The sequence below is a fragment of the Durotheca rogersii genome, assembly GCF_024521655.1.
Source record: "Durotheca rogersii strain YMJ 92031201 chromosome Unknown GGS23scaffold_21, whole genome shotgun sequence".
Taxonomy (NCBI): Eukaryota; Fungi; Ascomycota; class Sordariomycetes; order Xylariales; family Xylariaceae; genus Durotheca; species Durotheca rogersii.
This window is the reverse complement of record NW_026251252.1, coordinates 23,473-42,476: the sequence shown is the minus strand read 5'-3', so window position 1 is coordinate 42,476 and position 19,004 is coordinate 23,473. Positions and strand designations below refer to the sequence as shown.

The 19,004-nt window shown below is 60.0% G+C and overlaps 3 protein-coding genes across 3 annotated transcripts; 1 reads left to right on the top strand and 2 right to left on the bottom strand.

Annotated features, from left to right (window-relative positions):
* Positions 1-10,100: 10,100 nt before the first annotated feature.
* GGS23DRAFT_598989 (uncharacterized protein) lies at positions 10,101-12,482 on the top strand (the record flags this gene model as incomplete). Its single annotated transcript, XM_051518865.1, has 7 exons — positions 10,101-10,214; positions 10,281-10,544; positions 10,617-10,736; positions 10,818-10,936; positions 11,001-11,589; positions 11,647-11,851; positions 11,929-12,482. The coding sequence occupies 7 exons, from the start codon at positions 10,101-10,103 to the stop codon at positions 12,480-12,482; spliced, it is 1,965 nt and encodes a 654-aa protein (XP_051369480.1).
* On the bottom strand, positions 12,166-13,325 carry GGS23DRAFT_578810 (uncharacterized protein). The gene has a single exon (XM_051517014.1). It carries the CDS (start codon positions 13,224-13,226, stop codon positions 12,762-12,764), a length of 465 nt encoding a protein of 154 aa, XP_051369479.1. The 5' UTR covers positions 13,227-13,325; the 3' UTR covers positions 12,166-12,761.
* A 964-nt stretch (positions 13,326-14,289) lies between these two features.
* Positions 14,290-18,180, bottom strand: GGS23DRAFT_209274 (Afadin and alpha-actinin-binding-domain-containing protein). The gene is made up of 2 exons (XM_051511868.1): positions 17,818-18,180; positions 14,290-17,663 (listed from the first exon to the last, which is right to left on the bottom strand). Exons 1-2 carry the CDS (start codon positions 17,998-18,000, stop codon positions 14,583-14,585), a joined length of 3,264 nt encoding a protein of 1,087 aa, XP_051369478.1. The 5' UTR covers positions 18,001-18,180; the 3' UTR covers positions 14,290-14,582.
* Between the last annotated feature and the right edge of the window lie 824 nt (positions 18,181-19,004).

The window sequence follows — 19,004 nt, the reverse complement described above, 5'->3', positions numbered from 1 at the left end:
ACACACACACACACACACACCACTTCTTCACGATGTGTTACCTACTAGTCGAGCGGTATGCTGCCTGCCACTGCCTCTACTATCAACATGCCGTTGACCGCTGCGCGGCATATGGCCAGGCGGGGCATTCTGTCACCACCCGGACGATATTAGTTGGATATCTCTGCCCGGTACACACCTCATCCGGCAGTCACGGCGCCTACGCCGGGGCCCAGACGTACTCGGATTCGGGCTACCACAGCGGCCACTCGCGGGAAGACTCGTACCGCCGCCGGCGGTGAAGCGTTTTGTCTCTGACGATGGGCCGCCGCGTGTGGAGTCGTCCGCCCCTGTTGAAGTTCGAGTTCAGAAGCTGGGTCTCGTACCTGTACTCCTTCCGGCCTAGGCCGGCGAACCTGTCCCCATCCCGCCGGCCGTCCCTGCTCTCGTTGCTGTTCTCCGGCTACGACCGCGTCCTGTCAAGATCGGCCCCCCCTTAGCTAGCTCTCCGGAGGGAACCAATTTCGACCTATCCCACCTGGCCTCGGGACCCGGGGAAAAGAAAAATAAAACGACGGCGAAACACCCCTACGCAGCTATTATCAGAGACGACACCAAGAAGACGGAACGAGACGGGATGTACCGCTTTCGACACCCCGGATTCGACCCACGCACTCTACCCTCCTTCTCTGGTTACCCCTACTTTGCAGTTTCCTTTTCTCGACGGCCACGATTCTTCGGTATGCAGCGTGCTATCAACGGCGGCCGGGCAGATTCTGTCCGCTGTGCGAGGGGAGCTGGATGCCTTCCACTACTCGTACCCAACCCTCGCCAGCCAGCCGATTTCTTCATTTTTAACCTGGTTTCCTATCATTTCCTTTTCTCGCCGTTTTTCTTATTAACTTGTATAGCATAGCGTCGGTGAAGGAATGTTTTTCTTACACGGAGATCGAAAGGATACACAAAAGAGGAGCTTGCGATTTACCCCTGCCCGTTCTTCTCTCTCTCTCTGGCTTTCATGACACGATTCGAACGACCACCTCTACGAGTAACGTCGGGGTGAACGGGCGCGGAAACGAGGCTCTGGAAACACTCCTTTCCTCCCCAACGGCATCTCTTGGTTTTGGGGGGTTTCTCTATGAGGATTTTGCACGGAGGGTCCAGCGTCACGGAAGGACCGGGATATACCAGGCGTTAATAATGCGAAGGAACGAATCGAACCAGGATTTCGATGAATTTTTTTTTTCCTTGGATGGCGCTGCTTGGATGGTTCTGGTCTCGGAAAAGCCACACACTTCCATTCCTTCGCAGCATGTTCTTCGGGGTTGGTTTTATTTTCTATCTTTCTCTCCCTCTTCCTCTCGATTTTCCTCTCTGTCTTTCCCCTTCTGTTTGGGACTCCTCGACTCGGAGTTCCCATCACGCCAGTCTGCAGGACAGCACGCATTTGTATGGCATCACCGGCGTTGGATATTGCGCGGGCCGCAAACACCTTGTGTTTCTACATGCTTCTCTTCTCTTGTGCTGTTACTAGCCAGCCTAGAACATGGGGTGGAGGGAGGGACGGGTAAGCCGGATTTGCCCCCCCAGGTGACGGAAACAATCGGCTTTCACGGTGTACGTAGTATGCGACCCCGATGATCCCCGATCGACTTCTCCGTGCACGCTCTCCCGAAGCGCCAGCAGCAGCAACACCACCTTGCGCTTCCTTCGTCTGGCTTACGGGGTCGCGCTGTACACGAAAGGCTTAGATTAGAACTCTCGGCGAGTATAGAGGACGGTTCGCAAGTCTGGGGAGGATACAGATTTGCTCTAGGCAGGATAGAAGTCGTTTTCAATAAGACACAGCTTTCTAGAAGATCCGAACCCGGCCCGGGCCTGCCGGACCGCTTGTTCGCTGGAAATCCGGTGATTCATCTTGTCATGGACGTGCATGAATAAGCGACCATTGATTTCTAATCATGAGACAATAATAAACTAATAAACGTAGCAGTAGAACGCTCGCGGGTACAATAGATGGTACCTGGTTTTTGCACCTCTAGCCTCGAGGTCGACCCGATGTCACGGGGACGGGTTGTTGGTGTCCGGGCCCGGCAGGGTGGACAGGTACCTGATGGTGGCGAGCGGGAGACGAGCGGTTCGGACGAAGTTATTCGTGCTCTGTCATTTGACGGCATTCGTCGCCACGCCGGCCCTTAATTCGCCAGTTTAATGAGAGGAGGAAAAAAAGCGCGGCGACAGCCTTGCAGGTTGGTTGAGGCCACCCATCCAGATCGCGGGTCGCGTCCTGTAAGCCAGCGCCGACGCGAACACGGCGTAGATGGGGGCATGCCAGTGTGGACGTATGCGGTGTAGCGGGTGCCTACACACCTACGTACAGACACACCGCGGCTCCATACGGACAGACAGACAGACAGACACAGACAGACAGACAGACACAGACAGACAGACAGACACAGACAGACAGACAGACAGATAGACAGATAGACAGAGACATGCCTACATACGTACGAACCTACATGCAGCAGCAGAAGCAGAAGCAGCTCACCCATCCTAGCTAGCGGATGGGCAGGCCTGCATGTACGACTGGAGGGCGAATCAGCTCGCTTATTCGCTACCTGAGAGGTGGTTTGGGAGGCAACGGAGGTAACCTCGCTGACCCCCCCTACCACCCCCCCAAGATGCCACCACACCACACGATAGGTTACGAACGACTTGGTGTATGCCCACCCAGCAGCCATCTGCCTACATGATCCATATACCTAGGCATGCATAAGTACACACACACACACACGCACGCACACGGAGAGGGAGAGACAGTTAACCCACACGTGAGGTGAGCAGAAAAGAAAAAAAAAAACGTGCCTGCGTGGGACGCCTCCACCGCAATGCCGAGCCAGTCACCAGCCGTATTCTGGTCGAACAACGGTCGCGAGTCCGACCCAGGGATCAGGAACTCCAGGGCGCCTTGCAACCCACCCGCATCCCGGTTTTCCCGCCGAGATGGTTCCTGCGCGCGCGCGCGCGCGCTGCGGTTGGCTGGCGGCGGCGAAATTAAGGAGAGGAGAGGGAACGGCCGAGGACGAAGGCAGGTCTAATACCGGCCAGCGGCCTCGACGCCTCGCTCGAGCGCCCGCGTATACCTACCTACCTACCTACCTACACCGGCCTAACCTAGGTATCTACATCCACCTACCTACACCTACTTGCGTAGGCGGGCGTGCGAAACCCAATTCGCCACGGGGATCCGTCGTAGGGCCGAGTAGGGTAATAGGGGGAGCGGCCGAGGAGGTGCCCGACAGATGAGAAGGTATGTGGTAGGTATGTGGGACGTGTATACGGGCGGGTGGGCTGGTGGCAGTGGTGCGTGTAATTAGGTGCGGTAGATAAGTCCATCCCACACCCAGCGGGCCGGAAGAAGAAGACGAACGAGTTCGACGCTCGCCCTCCTCCTCCTCCTCCTCCTCCTCCTCCCATGGCGTTTTCCCCTCGATACGATCCACCGGCATCTGGCCACCCACCCACCCACCGTGTGGCTCCGGCTGCCTCTCCTCGTCTGCACACACACGCACACACGCACGCACGCACGCACGCATCCTTGCATCCCATGCATCCGCGCATGCGCACACGTGCACGCAAATAGGTAAGGTACCTGGCCGAGTTACGATGTAGCAGCAAGCCCCGCCGTCAGCGCGTCCAGGGTCGGCCTCCAAGCACCCGAAGCCCCCTGTCTCTCAGTTCTGGATCGCCCCGAGGATCGACTCGCCTGTGCTTAGAATGTTCCTTACATGAGCTTAGGGGGGGGGTACTTGGCTACTTGGTTGCGTACATAATCGCGCCTCGAATCCAAAAATAGGAAGCCTAATTACCTCCAGGAAGCGCAACCTGCTCTCCGCACTCCTCTCTGCCTCTGCCCTCTCGCTTTTCTGCTTCTTCTCTGCCTCTGCCCTCTCTCTTCTCTGCCTCTGTTCTCTGCTTTCTAGAAACGCTCCGAGTGAAGAGGGGGGGGGGGGTTCCGTTCCCTCTGCTCCTCTCTCCGTCGGCCGCTGCCCTTTCCGGTCATCTTGGCCCTCTTGGCCGTATTCATTCTTTCCGGTCGACGTCTTGTCTAGAGGGGAGAGATCTAGGCGCTGCCGCGACTACGCCTCGGGTCCTCCTCCCTTGCGCCTTGTTTCCTCGGCTCGCCCCATCATGTCAGGCCAGCCGGTCTGCCCAACTGCCCAACTGCCCGTGCGCGCTCGTGTAGATTCGCAGGAGGAGGTTCGGCGCATGGCGTACCATAGGGTAAGGCGCTCAGGCACGGGGAGGGATGCATGTACGAGCGAGGGGCTGACTGATTCGCTACGCATGCAACCCACCCGCCGCCTGTGGAAGTGCGCGATATGTAGACGGAGAACTCGTGCGCGAGAACCGGCCGGCGCATAAACCTCGCGTGCGTCATGGCCTGCTCTGTTCTGCTCGCCCGTCCGTCCACGCTCGCCTTGCTCGATCCTTCGCTCTACCGGGCTACCAGCCTACGGGGTGCCATGGGTGGCGACCGGTCGGTGGAGGGGGAGGAGAGGGGGGGGGGAACCACCGTTACCACCACCACCACCACCACTGCAACCACCACCAACCATCACCACCCTCCTCGTAGCTGGAAATATGCCGACCGGTCTGGGTGCCGTACCCGTCCACGCTCCCACGCTCCCACTTACACCCACACCACGCCACACACTGCACACCATCCCCGTAAACCCCCCCGTCGCGCCAATCAGGAACGTCTAGCCCACGACGTGCGGTCGGTCGTGAGACTTGTTTCCCTCCGCAGTAATAATCGCAACAATCTCTCCGGCTGGCGCTGGCCATGTCTTACCCTGCCCGCCCAACATCATACCTACCTAGGTAGGTAGGTACAATACCTACATACCTACATGCCATGGCTTGTACCTCCACTCCCTCTCCTCTCCCCCTTGTCCATTCCCCTCTCTCTCCGCGCCCCTCCCTTTCTGTCTCTCTCTCTCTGCCCCTCCCCCCCCCCTTTTTCTTTCTCCCGTCCTACCGCGCCCACCCGCTCCACGTGGCTTCGGGGGCCGGCTTACTTGCTGGATAGACGCCGCTGGCGCTGTAAGCGCACACACGCACGTCCACACCCACACCCACACACACACACACACACACACACACCCGCTTACCTACACGCAGAGAGGCAACAGAGGCGGAGAGGGGAATGCGTGTGTGTGGAAGGGTGAGAGACGAAAGAGAGAAGGGGGAGGGAAGACCGGGCGCCGGGAACGGCCACCACCACCGCCACTACCACCACCGCCACTACCACTACCACCACTACCACCACTACTACTGCCACCATGTCCCACTCATCTTACGCCGGAGAGGATCGTGACATGGTAACCTACATAGCTGGGGACCTACGTATGTATCTCCATCTGCGACGACATGCCAAAAAATACCTCTCCTCTGCACGCCTCAGGTGCTCGCCTGTTGAGGTTTTCCCAGGAACGCCCCTATGCCCCTAAGGCCTAAGATACGGGCGCCTCTCTGACGGGGACGTGGTAAGGTTGAGCCGACCGGCCGACCTGCCGAGCGGGTCGGGTCCCGACCGCCCCGGGGCCACGTCTGACACCCGAAACGTGGGGCGTGTGTTTAGTATATAATAGGTACATCCTATACCTACATCAGGTGCCTTGCCGGTATGGAGAGATGACCAGACAGCCAGAGAGAGGGATATAGCTACATATCATGCCCTACCTTACCTACCTACCTGCCCAGATATACATAGACACGGACACGCATACCGATGCAGATAGATAGATGCGGATATAGCTAGAGTGGATTTGGCAATAAGCGCGACGGCCCTCTAGGCGGATTTCAGAAATTGGACAGCGCGGCTTACTGACGACCTCTTCTCGCGCGCACTCGCGCACACCCGCGCACGCCTCTCTCTGCCTGCACGCTCCGCGCGCGCATACAGCAGGTAGGTAGGAAGGGGGCATCTATCTGCCCACCCCGGGCGCGCGCAACGCCAGCACGAAGATCCTGCACACACAAGCCTGCCCCTAGCCACCTGTCATCCGTCGGTACGCACGCCGACCTGCCTACCTACCTACCTACCTACCTCACCTGCACGAAATGCTCCGAGAAAAGTGCCTCAACGGCGGCGTGCGCACGTCATGCGCCAGCCAGCCGGCCAGCCAGTCAGCCTGTGCGCCCGCCGACCAGGCTTGCATAGGTAAAGCTGCGTTGCCAGCGTACCCGCGTGTCGATGCATTGCCACTTACTATCGCCTAGGTGTATACGTAGGTAGGTAGGTAGGTAGGTATACTCCCCAGCCTGCCTGAGGCAATGTGTGCGCCAAGGCCAGAAACCCCTCCAGCCGGCGGGGAGATTGAGGCGGCGGGCGCCGGCGCGCATCTACTGACTCGTGTGCGGGTCCAGGGGTTGTTAACTAGGGGGGGGGTAATCTGGCAATGGGCCTCGCGCAGGGGTGTTGCGTTGTTTTTACGTTGCGCGTATGTTATATCTCTAAATAACTACCCGTATATTGTCTGTATAGTAATACCTGACCTAATATAGGTTAATACCAGGTAGGTATATCATCGTGAGTATAATTATAGTCGAAAATGCCAGATTAGAGTACCCCTTACCCCTTACCCCTTGCCCCCTGCCCCCTGGCCCCCTTTCCCGTCGAGCGGCGAGCGAGCGAATGCGTGGTGTCCCCGGGAGTCATCATGATCATGATCAGGATCCGCGAACCCATTTTCATGTTCCCCCCCTCTCTCTCTGTCCGGATGTGGATACCGAGAGGGGAATCCTGTGAGGCAGAAAAGAGAGAGAGCGAGAGAGAGAGAGAGAGAAAGCGAGAGATCCTGCCTGCCGCGCTATAGCCAGGCCGGCCTATATTAATTACTGTCTGACTCCTGCGACGGATTTATAGGGGTGGAGGAGAGGGGCAGAACTGAGGGGCAACGCCGACGACACACAGCACGCGAGAGACAGACAGAGAGAGACGTATATAGACCCCCGCCGCTAAACTTAGCCCCGGAACCCTGGCCGCCCGACGACATCTGGACGGCTATAGCCAATATATACCGCATCGTGAGTTTTTCGCGCGTTACGTAGAAAGGAAAAGGAGGAGGGAAATATACCTAGAACGCATGCGGAGACGTCTCCCAAGACGCGAAGACGCCCCGCGGCGCGCGCTGGGGCAGACATACTTGGGTATATCTATCTATCTAACATCGAAGTATCTATATTTACCTACCTATACCATACGCCTACCGATCTATATCTAGACACAGGTATAAAGGGGAAGCGGGAAATAAGAAACGGGCCTCGCCGCGGGGCGCCAGGGCACAGGTGCGGAAGAATAAGCTACTTACCTACCTACCTACCTCCCTCCTAATCAAGACAGAGTGGGGCAGAATTGGGAGGAGGAGGCGGAGGAGGCGGAGGCGGAGACGAGCTGGATCGAGCGATGGCCCGAAAAGGGGAGAGACGGGGGGGGCAGCGCGGATATCTAATCGCAACCCGGTTCGTCGCCGCGCCGCGCCGCGCCGGCTATCCTTGCCAGGTACCTACCATACGGCACGCCGCGCGCCCCCCTATTCCCTCCCCTTATAACCCCCCATCTCGCACCCCACTGCCGCCACAACCGCCGCCGCTCCGTGGCGTGCGAGCGAGAGAGGGGCGGGCAGACGGGGATGTTCCTAGAAGAGAAGTCTATGCACGTACTTACCTACCTACCTACTTACTTGCGTGGGGGGTACTAGCAGCCAGCCAGCTAGCCAGCCAGCCAGCTAGCCAGCCAGCCAGCCAGCCAGACAGACAGACAGACATTACCTATCGCAAACCCACGCCTCCCGCCCATCTCATCTCCCAGCCCAGACCGACAACCCGGGGGCCCCAAGCCCCGTGGCGCGACGCGGCGCGCCCAGTTACCTAACTCACAACCCGCCTTCTTCTCCCCCCCCCCCTCCCCCCCCCTTCCGTTCCTACTGCTACCGCGGGGCCGCGCGCGCCGCTTCCCTCTGCCTCCTCCTCCTCCTCCTCCTCCTGTTACTCCCCGGCCGCTGCAAGACGCGCGCGCGCGCGCACAAGGTGATGACCGCGGCGGTGGCGGCCCCCCTGGTTCCGGTTCCTGGCCCCCCCTTGCCCTGGGCCGGGTGGCGCGCTGGATTACCTACCTATCTACCTACCTGCGCGGTCCCGGGAGGTCGTTTGGGCGTTTTTCTCTTCTTTTCTTTTCTTTCTTTCTTTTTTGGGGGTGTGCTCGTTTCTCAGGTGTGAAGGTCGCGGCTCGCAACTGGCCAACTAAATAACTAGGTAATACCTACCTACTGCGCCCCCGTCCCGTCCCCGTTCGGCTGGCCGCCGGACGCCCGGGCGCGCTTCGCCGGACGGGCCGGACCGGTCCGGGTTAGGACTCGCGCGGTCTACGTGTGCGATGCGGAGGTGCGGTGCGGCGGCGCGCGAGATGCCTGCCCTGTAGGGAGGCGCGCTTAAGGCAGGTATGGTGAGGCGAGGCGGCGGATGCGCTGCACGCGTCGTATGCGGGTGCGCGCGCGCGCGGAGATCCCGCGAAGGGGAGCGAGCGGTGCTGAGATCCGAGGGTGGCAGGAGAGAAAGAAGAGGGGAGGGAGGAGGGAGGAGTTGAGGGCCGGAACTGGGTGGGATGTAGGAGCAATAAACAGCGTATGTGCGCATAGGTGAATGTATGGGATGTGTTGGCAATGCTGGATATTACTAGTTTAGATGGGTATACCTATATATGCCTATACATATAGGTAGGTGGTACAGACTGGCGGCCTCACTTAGTTGCGCATCGTTGAGGAGGATGAGAGGTAGGTAGATAGGTAGGTAGGGAAAGCATGTAGGTATTCTCATCTGCTGGCATTGGCTTTTTCTGCCTGGGATATCGTGGTCGGGATGCATCGATACCAACGGTAGCGTAGTAGGTCAATAGGCATAAGTAGAGGAGGTTGTGAAGAGGAGGCAGGGAGGCCACCTGGCGATGGGTGCCTCGGTATGTCGAGGGGGACGGAAACGCGATCGTGTAAGTGAGTAGGGAACTAGCATGTTGCCTTGGCGCACAGTTGCAATAGCACCTAAGGAACGGGTTATATGCCTAGGTACCCAATCTGGGGATCGTATGCCTACGTTTAGGCTTTATGTAGTTGAGGTGACAGGCAACGGCAGGCTTCAGGCAGCTGATTGCGGGAGGCAACTCGTGGCTCAGCCAAACCTGTTGACGAGTTTTAACCCCATAATCCCAACTCGGCTTTGCAACTGATGAATTTGAACGACAGCACAGCGTTATGCATGTAAGCAGGGCATAAAGTGCTAGGTTTATACCTATATCCAGATGTGCATGCTTGTAAACGTAAAGATGTCTGTGTACGGCGGGCCCGCTTTCTAGTAATGACGTAACACCTTTGCTATTTAAGGCGCGCAATTGTAAGGAGGCAGAGCTGTTAAACCATTGTTGGGTTGAGTTAACCTAAGAGCCCGTAAAACGTCGTTTTACCTACGTATTTACAGGCGGCTGTTATGGCAGCCCTTTTGGTTGATTAGCTACCTAATAGGTCCACATCTGCCTGGTTATGCTTGTAACCACCACGTGGATGCAGGGTACTAAGCGGGGTTGACGTTGACAACCCTGTGGCACCTGAGCAATCAGGCATCAAGAAAGGAGCCCTGTGATTGGTGGAATTGAAGAAAAACACGCAACAGCCAACTGCTCGTAAAACGCTGTATTTAAGCCCTTTTAGCAGTTGAGTTTTTACACCTTCAATTGATCAACTAGGTTTACCTTTCAACTCGTCTTGCGTGCCTTACAATTAAGGCAGCGAGGCCACGAGAGGAACCGCCACCAAAACGCACAATCCCGCGACGCGTCCATCGAGCTTCACACCGCGAATTGGCCACCGCCGACACCACCACCACTGCGTATTCCTTTTTATTCCCCCTTCCTCTACTTGTCTTCCTCCCTCTCTCATCCTCCACCCTTTCGAGACAGGATATCCCCATACTGCCCAGCCTTCTGCGACTTAATCACGACAGCCATTGCCACGCTCTCTGTCGCCACTTAGCGTATTCCCAGCCCCAAATTCGCCCTCTCTGCAAAGATGACGACCGCCGCGCGCCGGCGAGGCAACGAGAGACAGGCCGCCCTCCTCGAGAAAGGCGGGAAACTCTATGGCGAAAAGGAGTACGACCGTGCCGAAGCTGCCTTTTCCGAGGTTTGTTGCCTGTTCACCACCCGCCAAGTCCAGCTCACCCGACACACACTGACGTCGTCGCCGCAGGCCATGGGCATGTGCAAATGCGGCATCGCTCTCGGCGAGCCCTGCACCTGTAGGGACATCATGCGGGGAATCGACCAGAGCCGGTTGAAGGACGTCCTGGCCGAGCGGTGCAGCTGCGCCGCGGCATCCAACAGCCGCTGTGGCGAATCGCTCCACCTATCCGCCTTCGATTCCCTCATCGCCGTCTACGAGAAGAGGGGCCAGATTGACGAGGCGCTCGAACGTGCGAAGCAGATGATCAACCTCTGCCCCAGAGAGCCTAAAGTTCGTGCGCCCCCTCCCGTACCGGACGACGGGAGAGCTCTCTTGCTTTGCTAACCTCGGGCCTACTTTAAGAGCTTCCTACGTCTAGCGAAGCTCCTCCGCCTAAAGGGCCTGAACCTGCAAGCACTCCTTACCTACAAGCAAGGTATCGACCTCGTCGAGAGAAAGTACCCGGACCATGCTCTTTTGGATGTTCGTCCATCTGCTAAGTTATTCTAAACCACCCACCTCCACAGACTACTACTCCGCATTGTCGCTGACTACCAGACGCAGACCCTGCGCCAACTGAGGGACAAGATGCAGCAGCTCGTCGCCAGGTTCGACCCCATCGTCACTCTCCCTCCCGAGCTCTGGCACATGGTGTTTCAGTATCTAGACTTACGGACAAAGTGGTGGGTGGCCTTAACCCCCCCTTCAAAAATGGCTTGAATTACGGCTCACTCGCCGAATCGACAGTCGCTGCTTGCGGGTGTCCAAGACGTGGAAACTATCTCTGACCGCGCCCGGCGCCCGCAACCTGTGGAAGGTCCAAGGGTACGCGTTCTCTCGACCCGGGTCCGGCCCCGCCATGCAGAAGTCCGTCCGAGCGAACGTCAGCTACGCGGCCCACCAAATCACCGAGCTCTCCGTCGACGACTGCTTCGAGTTCTTCACCAAGATGGGCCGCACCCCGGTCCTATTCCTCACCCCCCACCTGCGAGTCCTGAAGCTCCGCGGCAGAAGCTACCGGGGCCATCCCGTCCCCCCGCCCTTCGAGCTCAAGCCGTCGATGCTGGACATGAACAGGGTCAAGGCGCTTCGGCTCACGCACCTCTACATCGGCGAGACCGTGCAGGCGAGCTGGGTCCTCCTGTGGAAGCTGATCGAGTCGTCGCACACCACTCTGGAGGAGCTCTCGGTCCTGTCCTTCCAGCACATCGAGGGCTCGCGCGTCAACTTTGTCCAGCCGAGCCCGCCGGCGTTCCGGGACTGGCCCAAGCTCGAGCGGCTGAAGACCATCCGGCTGGTGACTCACCCCGCGTGGGGGCATTGGTGCGTCGACGTGGTAAGTGCGCTCGGCCAGGGGCAGCCAGCGTCGCGGTTCTAACTCAGCGCGCGCTAGGGCGATATCGTGGACGTGGCCCCGAACGCGGAGGAGGTCTGGCTCGACATGGTCTACTGCGGCGACCCGACGGGGCCGTCGTGGAAGAAGGCGCGCAGCATCCACATCGGGGGCGGCGTGCACGCGGACGTGGCGCCGCGGATCCTGTCCGGCCTCACCGAGAACATCCGCGAGCTCTACCTGGACTCGATCCCCGCCCATATCCGTAAGTACCTCTTCTCCTATCCGGATGGGTCCGTCTCAACCTGCAGGATTCGCTGACCACGGGGCCCTGGGGCGCAGCGAGCGCACTGCCTCTCGGGAAGCTCGAGAAGCTGTCGGCGGACACGCAGCAGGCGCGCCAGCAGCACCGGGGGCGGGGCGGGGACTGGACCGAGGCGGAGTTCGAGGCGCTGGTGCGGCCGGGGCTGGAGTCGGGGACGCTGCGGGAGCTGGACTTCCGGCCGCTGCCGGCGCGGGCGCTGCTGGAAGGGGGCGGCGACGGCGGGGCGCGCGCGGCGCTGGCCTGGTTCCGCGGCGCGAGCGTGACGCACCTGTCGCTGACGGGGTTCGCGCGCAACGGCTGCCACGCCGCGCCGCGCTTCGACGACGCCGTGCTCGCCCTGCTCGACCGCTTCCCCGCCGCCCGCCACCTCGACTTCGGCGACGAGCCCGTCTCCGACTCCCTCGTCGCCCGCCTCATCGCCCGCCGCGCCGTCGCCTCCGTCCACTACCGCTGCCGCCCCCTCAAGGCCGACCTCGCCGCCTGGGCCCGTAGGGCCCACGGCGCCGCCGTCGTCGACGCCAGGTCCGCCCCCAGGTACCACCCGCGCGCCTTTCCTCAGCTGCCGCTGTAGCGGGTTGGCGGTGGTGCCTTTTTTTCCCCTCTTTTTCGGGAAAGAAACCGACGACAGTCGATTTTGTTTGGCTGGCTTGGTCCAAGGGACCTTGGTTGTCGGCGTGCTGCGCCTTTCCTTTCTTTCTCCCTGCCATCCCGCCTTCCCAGAAGTCTGTTCGCCGCGAGATACCCCCTTTCCGCAGCGCGCTCTACACTGCCTCCCCTCCCCGCCCCCTCCCTGTCTAGTCTTTCTACGGACGGGCCTGCGTACCGGGACGAATAGTGGAGGAGATATAGCCTACCTGCCTAGCCCCTCCGGCACCGCTGGTCGAGGCTGGATGTTTCTAGCAATGCGTGCGTAGCACCCACTACGTGCGCGAATGCCACCGGGAGATCTGTCCTGGGTGGGTAGGTAGGTAGGTAGGTAGGTAGGTAGGTAGCCCTCCTCGGAGTTCGTTGCTTGCGCCCCGGGCCCGGAGAGAGCGGTAGGCCTTGGATCCGGGGGGGCCGGTTGACGTTGCGACGCCCGCGGGGGGCGGGGAACGGGGCAATAGCAGCGGGGCGAGGTTGCGCAGGTAAAGAAAGAAAGAACGCGGAGCGGCAGAGTAGAAGGAGAGAGAAGACTAGAGAGGCGCCTACGTGAAGGGAAACGAAGGAATAGAGGACGGACGAAGTAAAGGGAGCTGGCGAGACTCAGGCGAGTGCGACGAGCAAGTGAGCGAGCGAGCGAAGTATTACGGGGTCCCAAGCAAGCCAATCCCATCTGCTTTCCCCCTTTTCTAAAATGCCCCCATTCATCCGTTCACCACCACGTAGATATAGACAAGCAGGTTAGTTAGGCATTTATTCAATTCGTCGCGTCACCCAGGGTTAGGTCCCTGGGGGGTAGGTGGGGGTGGGTTATTATGAAACTCGTTACTCGTTAGCATCTCTACACGTACATAGCCGTCGCCGTTCTCCTTTCCCTCCCTTCTCTCCCTTCTCTTCCCGTTCCTCCTCGTCCCGGTTCCGTCCTCAGCTTTACGCCCCCCCACCTCTGCTCCCACGGGCCGCCATCTTCCTACCTGCCTGCTTTCTTTCGCTCCACTTACCCCCCCCCCCCCCTCCTTTCTCCGTTTCTTCTTGCTCGCGAGTCGGCTCTTCCGCGAGGCCGGCGAGAGAGGCCTTATGGGGCGGAGGGGGAGAGGGAGGCGATGAGACGGTGCTAGTTCCCACTTCGCCGACGAAGCTTGTATAGGGTGTTCGGCGGCGGAGCAGAACAGAGCAGAGTGCAGCATGGTTTGCTGTTGCGTTGGGCAGGTCGGGTTGGGCCAACTGAGCGCGGGACGCTTTGCTTTCGCATCGCATCTCCTCCATCGCGGGACCGCCCTTCCTCTTTTCCCCTTCCTTTTCCATGTTCCCTCCCTCCTCTCCTCCCTTCATTCCCTTTCTTTCTTTCTTTCCATTTCGCTCCGCTTCATCTGCACCTCCTTTTCCACAACTCCCTCCCCTTTGGTGATCATCCGGGCTCTCTCTCGCCTTGGTAGCTAGCATCCGTCCACCCGCTCTCGCCTTGCTTTCGTCGACTTCGTAACGTGGTCATCGTGTTCCTCTTGTTCGTCTCCCCTTTCGGGTCCGTTTCGCTCACCCCCCTCCCCTACCCCGGTAAGCAAGCACACAATAGAAATCGTCCAGTTCGTCAACCCAAGCCGGCCAGCCTGTCCGCATGTCTGCCCCGCCCGAGGTACCTAAGGAGGTGATGTGTCTAAAGAGGTGATGTAGGGGAATGTGTGTGTTCATGGGAAAATATTCATTCGTATCGTCGTAAACGTGTCTGGATCAGTCTCTCTCTCTATGGTATAGCGCGTACAGCACATCGTGCTTGGCCTGCCTGCCGGCTCGCAAGCCAGCCATTGCCACCTCTACACCGCAGCAGCCGCCGGCGGTCGTAGTGGGCAGGTAGGCAGCATTGTAGTCCGTACGCCCTATCCATTCTGCGTAGGTGGTATGGTAGTGGTTCCTGTTATTGTCGACATAGGAAATGATAGAAAAAAAAAGACGAGACGAGGAAAAACAAGGCCAGCAGGCACACGACCTGTCGTCGTAGCAGAGGAGGCACCAGCTAGCAGGCTAGCCGCAGTTAACCCCCCGGCGTGTTCCCCTGTATCAACGTCTCAAGCTCCCACGGACTTAGCGTACTGCGTCGCCGCGACGCCACCTTGCTCGTGCGGTCGCGCTTGCGCTTCGGGACCTTGATCTCCCCGACCCCGTCGTTCCCCTCGTCCCCTTCTCGGCTCCCGAGGTCGCCATTGTGGGCGCGGAGGGTCTCACCTTGCGCCTCCTCCCTCCGCTCCCTCCTGAGCCTCCGCGGCGGCGGGTCTTTCTCACTCACCGACCCCGCTAGTAGCTCGTCCGGGGACCCGTCGGCCTCTGCGGCGGGGCCGGTGCTGTGCACGCTGCCGCCTGTGTCACGCCTCCGTGGGACTTCCTCCCCTGTCTTCCGACGGCGTCCGCAGCGCGTTCGGCGTATCGGGGGGCTCTGTTGTATTTGCTGCTGCGGCGGGTCCCTATCCCTCTTGACCGGGTCCGTCGTCGACTTCCTCCGGCGGTCTTCTTGGGGGGGCAGTTGGTGTTCTTCTTCGAGCGGTCTTATGCTGCCGCCTATCGTGCTGAAGATGGCCGGTGAAGACGGCAGCGAGGGCATCTTAGAGCTGGCGGTTGTGGGGGAGGCGGCAGGAGCGGTAGTGGCGGTGGTGGATGTGATAATGGGCGCGGGCGCCAGACGCCGGCCGCTACGCAGGGCTCTAAGCTTAGCACGCACCCTCGCTGCGTCTGCTTCCCGCTCTGAGGCCGCGAGCTTAGCGGCAATAGTGGCCATGGTCAGGGGGCTCTGCTGGGGCTGCGGAAGGGCGCTGCCATTAGATGCGCCGTTATTAGTAGTGTTGTTGGTATTGCTGGTCCCACTGATGGTGTTGGGGCGCGGCAGACGCGACGAGGTCGACGTCGGGTTGGCAGAGGAGGCTGATGTGGTAGTTGCAGCATTACCATTGCCTGCGTTAGAACCATTGACGGCTGCTGTCGCCGTTGCCGGTGCCGTGGTGGCAGGAGCAGCAGCAGCAGCGGTAGTAGTGGTGGTGCTCGAGGTCTGAGCGGGACGTTTCGCTGAGCGGGGACGTGATTGCGCCGGCTGCTGCGGATGTGCTGTGTTTGTCGTCGTGACGACGTTGATCAGCTGTCGCGAAGAGGACGAGACGGACGGCGCGGGCTGCGACTGAGAAGCAGCGGGAGCCTGGCAGCGAGACGTGGACGAGCGCTGAGGGCGTGTTGGCGTGTTCACGGGATCGGAATTCGTCCTCTTAATCTCGACGGACGCGGGATCCGGAGACGCCTTTGATGACGACGTCGTCATTCCCCTGGGTCGGGAGGTGGGGGTGCGGGCAGTAGGGGTGCGAGTTGCAGCGGTCTGCGTGCCCGTGTTCTCCGGCTCGGGCGTTTCGGCCTTGCCCTGGGCTTGTCTCCCAAGGCTCGTCGTGGGCTTCGAGAAGAGCTTCTGCGTCGATTGCGAGGGTCTCTCACCCGACTTCCCGAATAGGGGACTGTCATACGAAGTATTCGAGCTGGGTCGGGGTTCCTGCCACGTCGGCGAGCGCTTCGGCCCAGTCGCGGCCGCGGATGTTGCTGATTTCTTCGGTTGCTGCCGCGGGGACAGCTGGGGCTTGATAACGTGAGGAGGCGGGGTGGGTGCCTGTCTCTCCTGCTCCTCGGCCCGGGCCGCGGCTAGGTGCCGGGTGTTCTCCTCGGTGATAGTCGAGAAATCTCCAGGTCGCTTCTGGTATGTCTGATCGTTGCCGGATGATCCCCTGTTCCCCGACGAGTACGAATCTTTGAGCGGACTAAGCTGTGGCGGCACTGGGAGGGGCGGGGAGTCAACCGATGTCATCGTCGATTCCTGGAGCACCTGGACGTTGGGCTCCTCGGCGTCTAGCTCCTCCATGTCTATCTCTTCGTCGTCCTCGAAGATGCTGCTAGAATCCGAGTCCGAGTTCTCTCCATTCTCGCCCCCGTAACCGGGAGCCGGAACGAGGTGTAGCGATTCAGCCGAGACCGGAGACCGGAGACGCGGAGACTCTTTGGGTACCTGCAAGCGGAGCCGTGCCTCTGCTTCCGCTTCAGCCGCGAGATCTTCTTCCTCCTCGTACTCGCGGTCTTCTTCTTCAACCTTGAATTGCTCATCTTCGTCCTCCTCATGCACGCAGGAGAGTCTCGTCGAGATAGGGATCACGTCGGCGGTCTCCTCAACATCTCGGACGCGGACGGGGCTCAGCCGCAGACCCATGCGCAAATCTTCCATGTCGACCGACCTACCGCTCGACACCATGCGCTTGCGCCAGCCATCGATCATGTGCACGGCGTCCTTCCAGCGGGATTCCATCGTCTCGAGGCCCATGCGCAGGCGATTGATCGCTTCCTCGCGCACCTCAACCTCCTCGATCGGCACGAACGAGGGGTTCGTCAGTATCGTCCGGAGGTGCTCCATGATGGCCTCGAGCTCTGTCGCCAATTCCTCGCCACTCCTCTGTGGTGGTACGAATACGACTTCCATGTTGTCGACGTCTTGGCGGCGACTGTGGTGTTGGCTACTGCTACCGTTCTTATCCGGTCCGCTCTTGTCGAGGCCGCTCATATCGCGCAGTCCGTCGATCGTGCGCTGGAGGATGGCGAGCAGGCTCTCGTTCTCCTCGCTCAGCCCCCTAGCTAGTTCGGTGAGGAAGGCGTTGGTCTCGAGCCGCAAGCTGTATCCCTCAACCTCGGTAGCCCCGGCAGGCGGGCCACCGCCGTCACCGCCGACATCGCCCGTGACGTTGATATAAACCATGTTGGAGTTCCGCGTGCCTCCGCGTACTCGGCTCGCATCCGCGACGGCCTTCTTCAGCCCGTCGATCTGGCGGTCGCGCTTGCGGATCTCGGTGGCGCACGCGGCGCGGGCTTGTGCTGCCAACGCCTTGGCGCGAGCGGCCTCTTCTCGCAGTTTGTGCGCGCCCTGCTCGGCGGCTCGCAGCTGGGCCCGCAGAGCGCGCTCCGTCGCCTCAGCACCGTCGAGGCGCCGCTGTGCGTCGTCGAGCTTCTCTGCCTGCCGCGCAAGCTCGGTCGTCTGGCGCTGCGATTCGGTTCGCAGCGTGCGGAGGGTCGTGGACACGGACTCGCGGTGCTCGGCGTCGCGCTGTTTGGTTTTTCGCTCAAGTTAGCCTGCGGTTCTTCCCCCCCCCTTTCCTAGTATGTGATGCGGTGCTCCGGCCGGCAGAGGAGACGTAGGATGGCATGTGTGTAGACAAGAGATATGGGAGGGGGTGGGGGGCAGTTTTCATTTCACCTACGTCTCTCCTCAGGATGAGGTCGTTGATGACGCTCATGGCCTTGCCCATGGTGGTCTGCAGCCCTCCATCGCTGTTGGCCGGATCGGCGAAGTCGATGTTGCGGCCATCGCGCAGCAGACCGCGCGACAGCAGCTGGTTGTTGATATACAGCGATGCCGTACGCAGGTTCTCCAATTCGACCATCTTGGCCTCTCTCGTCTCGATCTTGTTCTCGTCACGTTTCGTCCCGTCGTGGATATGGTGGATGGATAAATCACCGCCGCAGCACCCGTCTGCACCACCGCCGCGGGATGCTGCAGCAGGGTGAACGAATTGCTACTCTCGCCTGCCGGCCTGCCGTCTCTCTCTCTCTCTCTCTCTCTCGTTTGCTCTCCGCGGGGATTCCACCCCTGGCTGCAGCCGAATGGCCTGGGTGCGAGGTGATGGAGCGGTCGCGCGTTCAAGCGACCTCGGTGCTCCGGACGTGGGGCTGCGAAGCTTCAGAGAGCATAGAGAATAGCCCCTCTGCGGTACGCGAAGATGTTCTTCCCCATGTAGGTATTGGATGTATTATATGTATTGCTGTCGGTCGCAGCAGCGGGCGACGAGGGCAGCCCGTCGGATTAGGGATATCGTGGCGTCGCGGGATGTGGGTGTATTAGCTGGAAGACGGATTGGGGGTTGGGAGTGGGAAAAGGGAAGGGGAAAAAGGCAGGGCGTGGCAGAAAAGGGCAACGGAACGAGAGAATTGGGACGGAAAATCGGAGTTGGGACTTGTTGTTTTCTTTTTTTGGTCTTCTTGTCTTTCTTTCTTTACTTTTTCCCTTGTCAACCGTTGCTATGCGGGGTCCAAGTAAACAAAGCTACCCCAACACACCGACAGCACACACCGACATGGATCATCGACGTTTTCAACACCGAGGTCGCTGTCGATTGGGCAAACCGCAGGCGGGGGGGACGTCGAAGGGTTGCAACGAGAGAGCAATTCGAGCCTTTTGGGAATCTAGGGGCAGCCGTTCCGGGCCAGTCTCGAGCCATTTTGTATACCTCTGCCAGGGCAATTCAGGGGCGGGAAGACGCCGAGGGATTGGCGATACCACCAACGCTCGCCCCACGCAATCACATCGATTCGCCTACTGCATCCATGGTACTTTTCACGTGGACGCTTCTCATTTGCAGCCGCCGCTACACCGCCGTCTGGTCTTGGG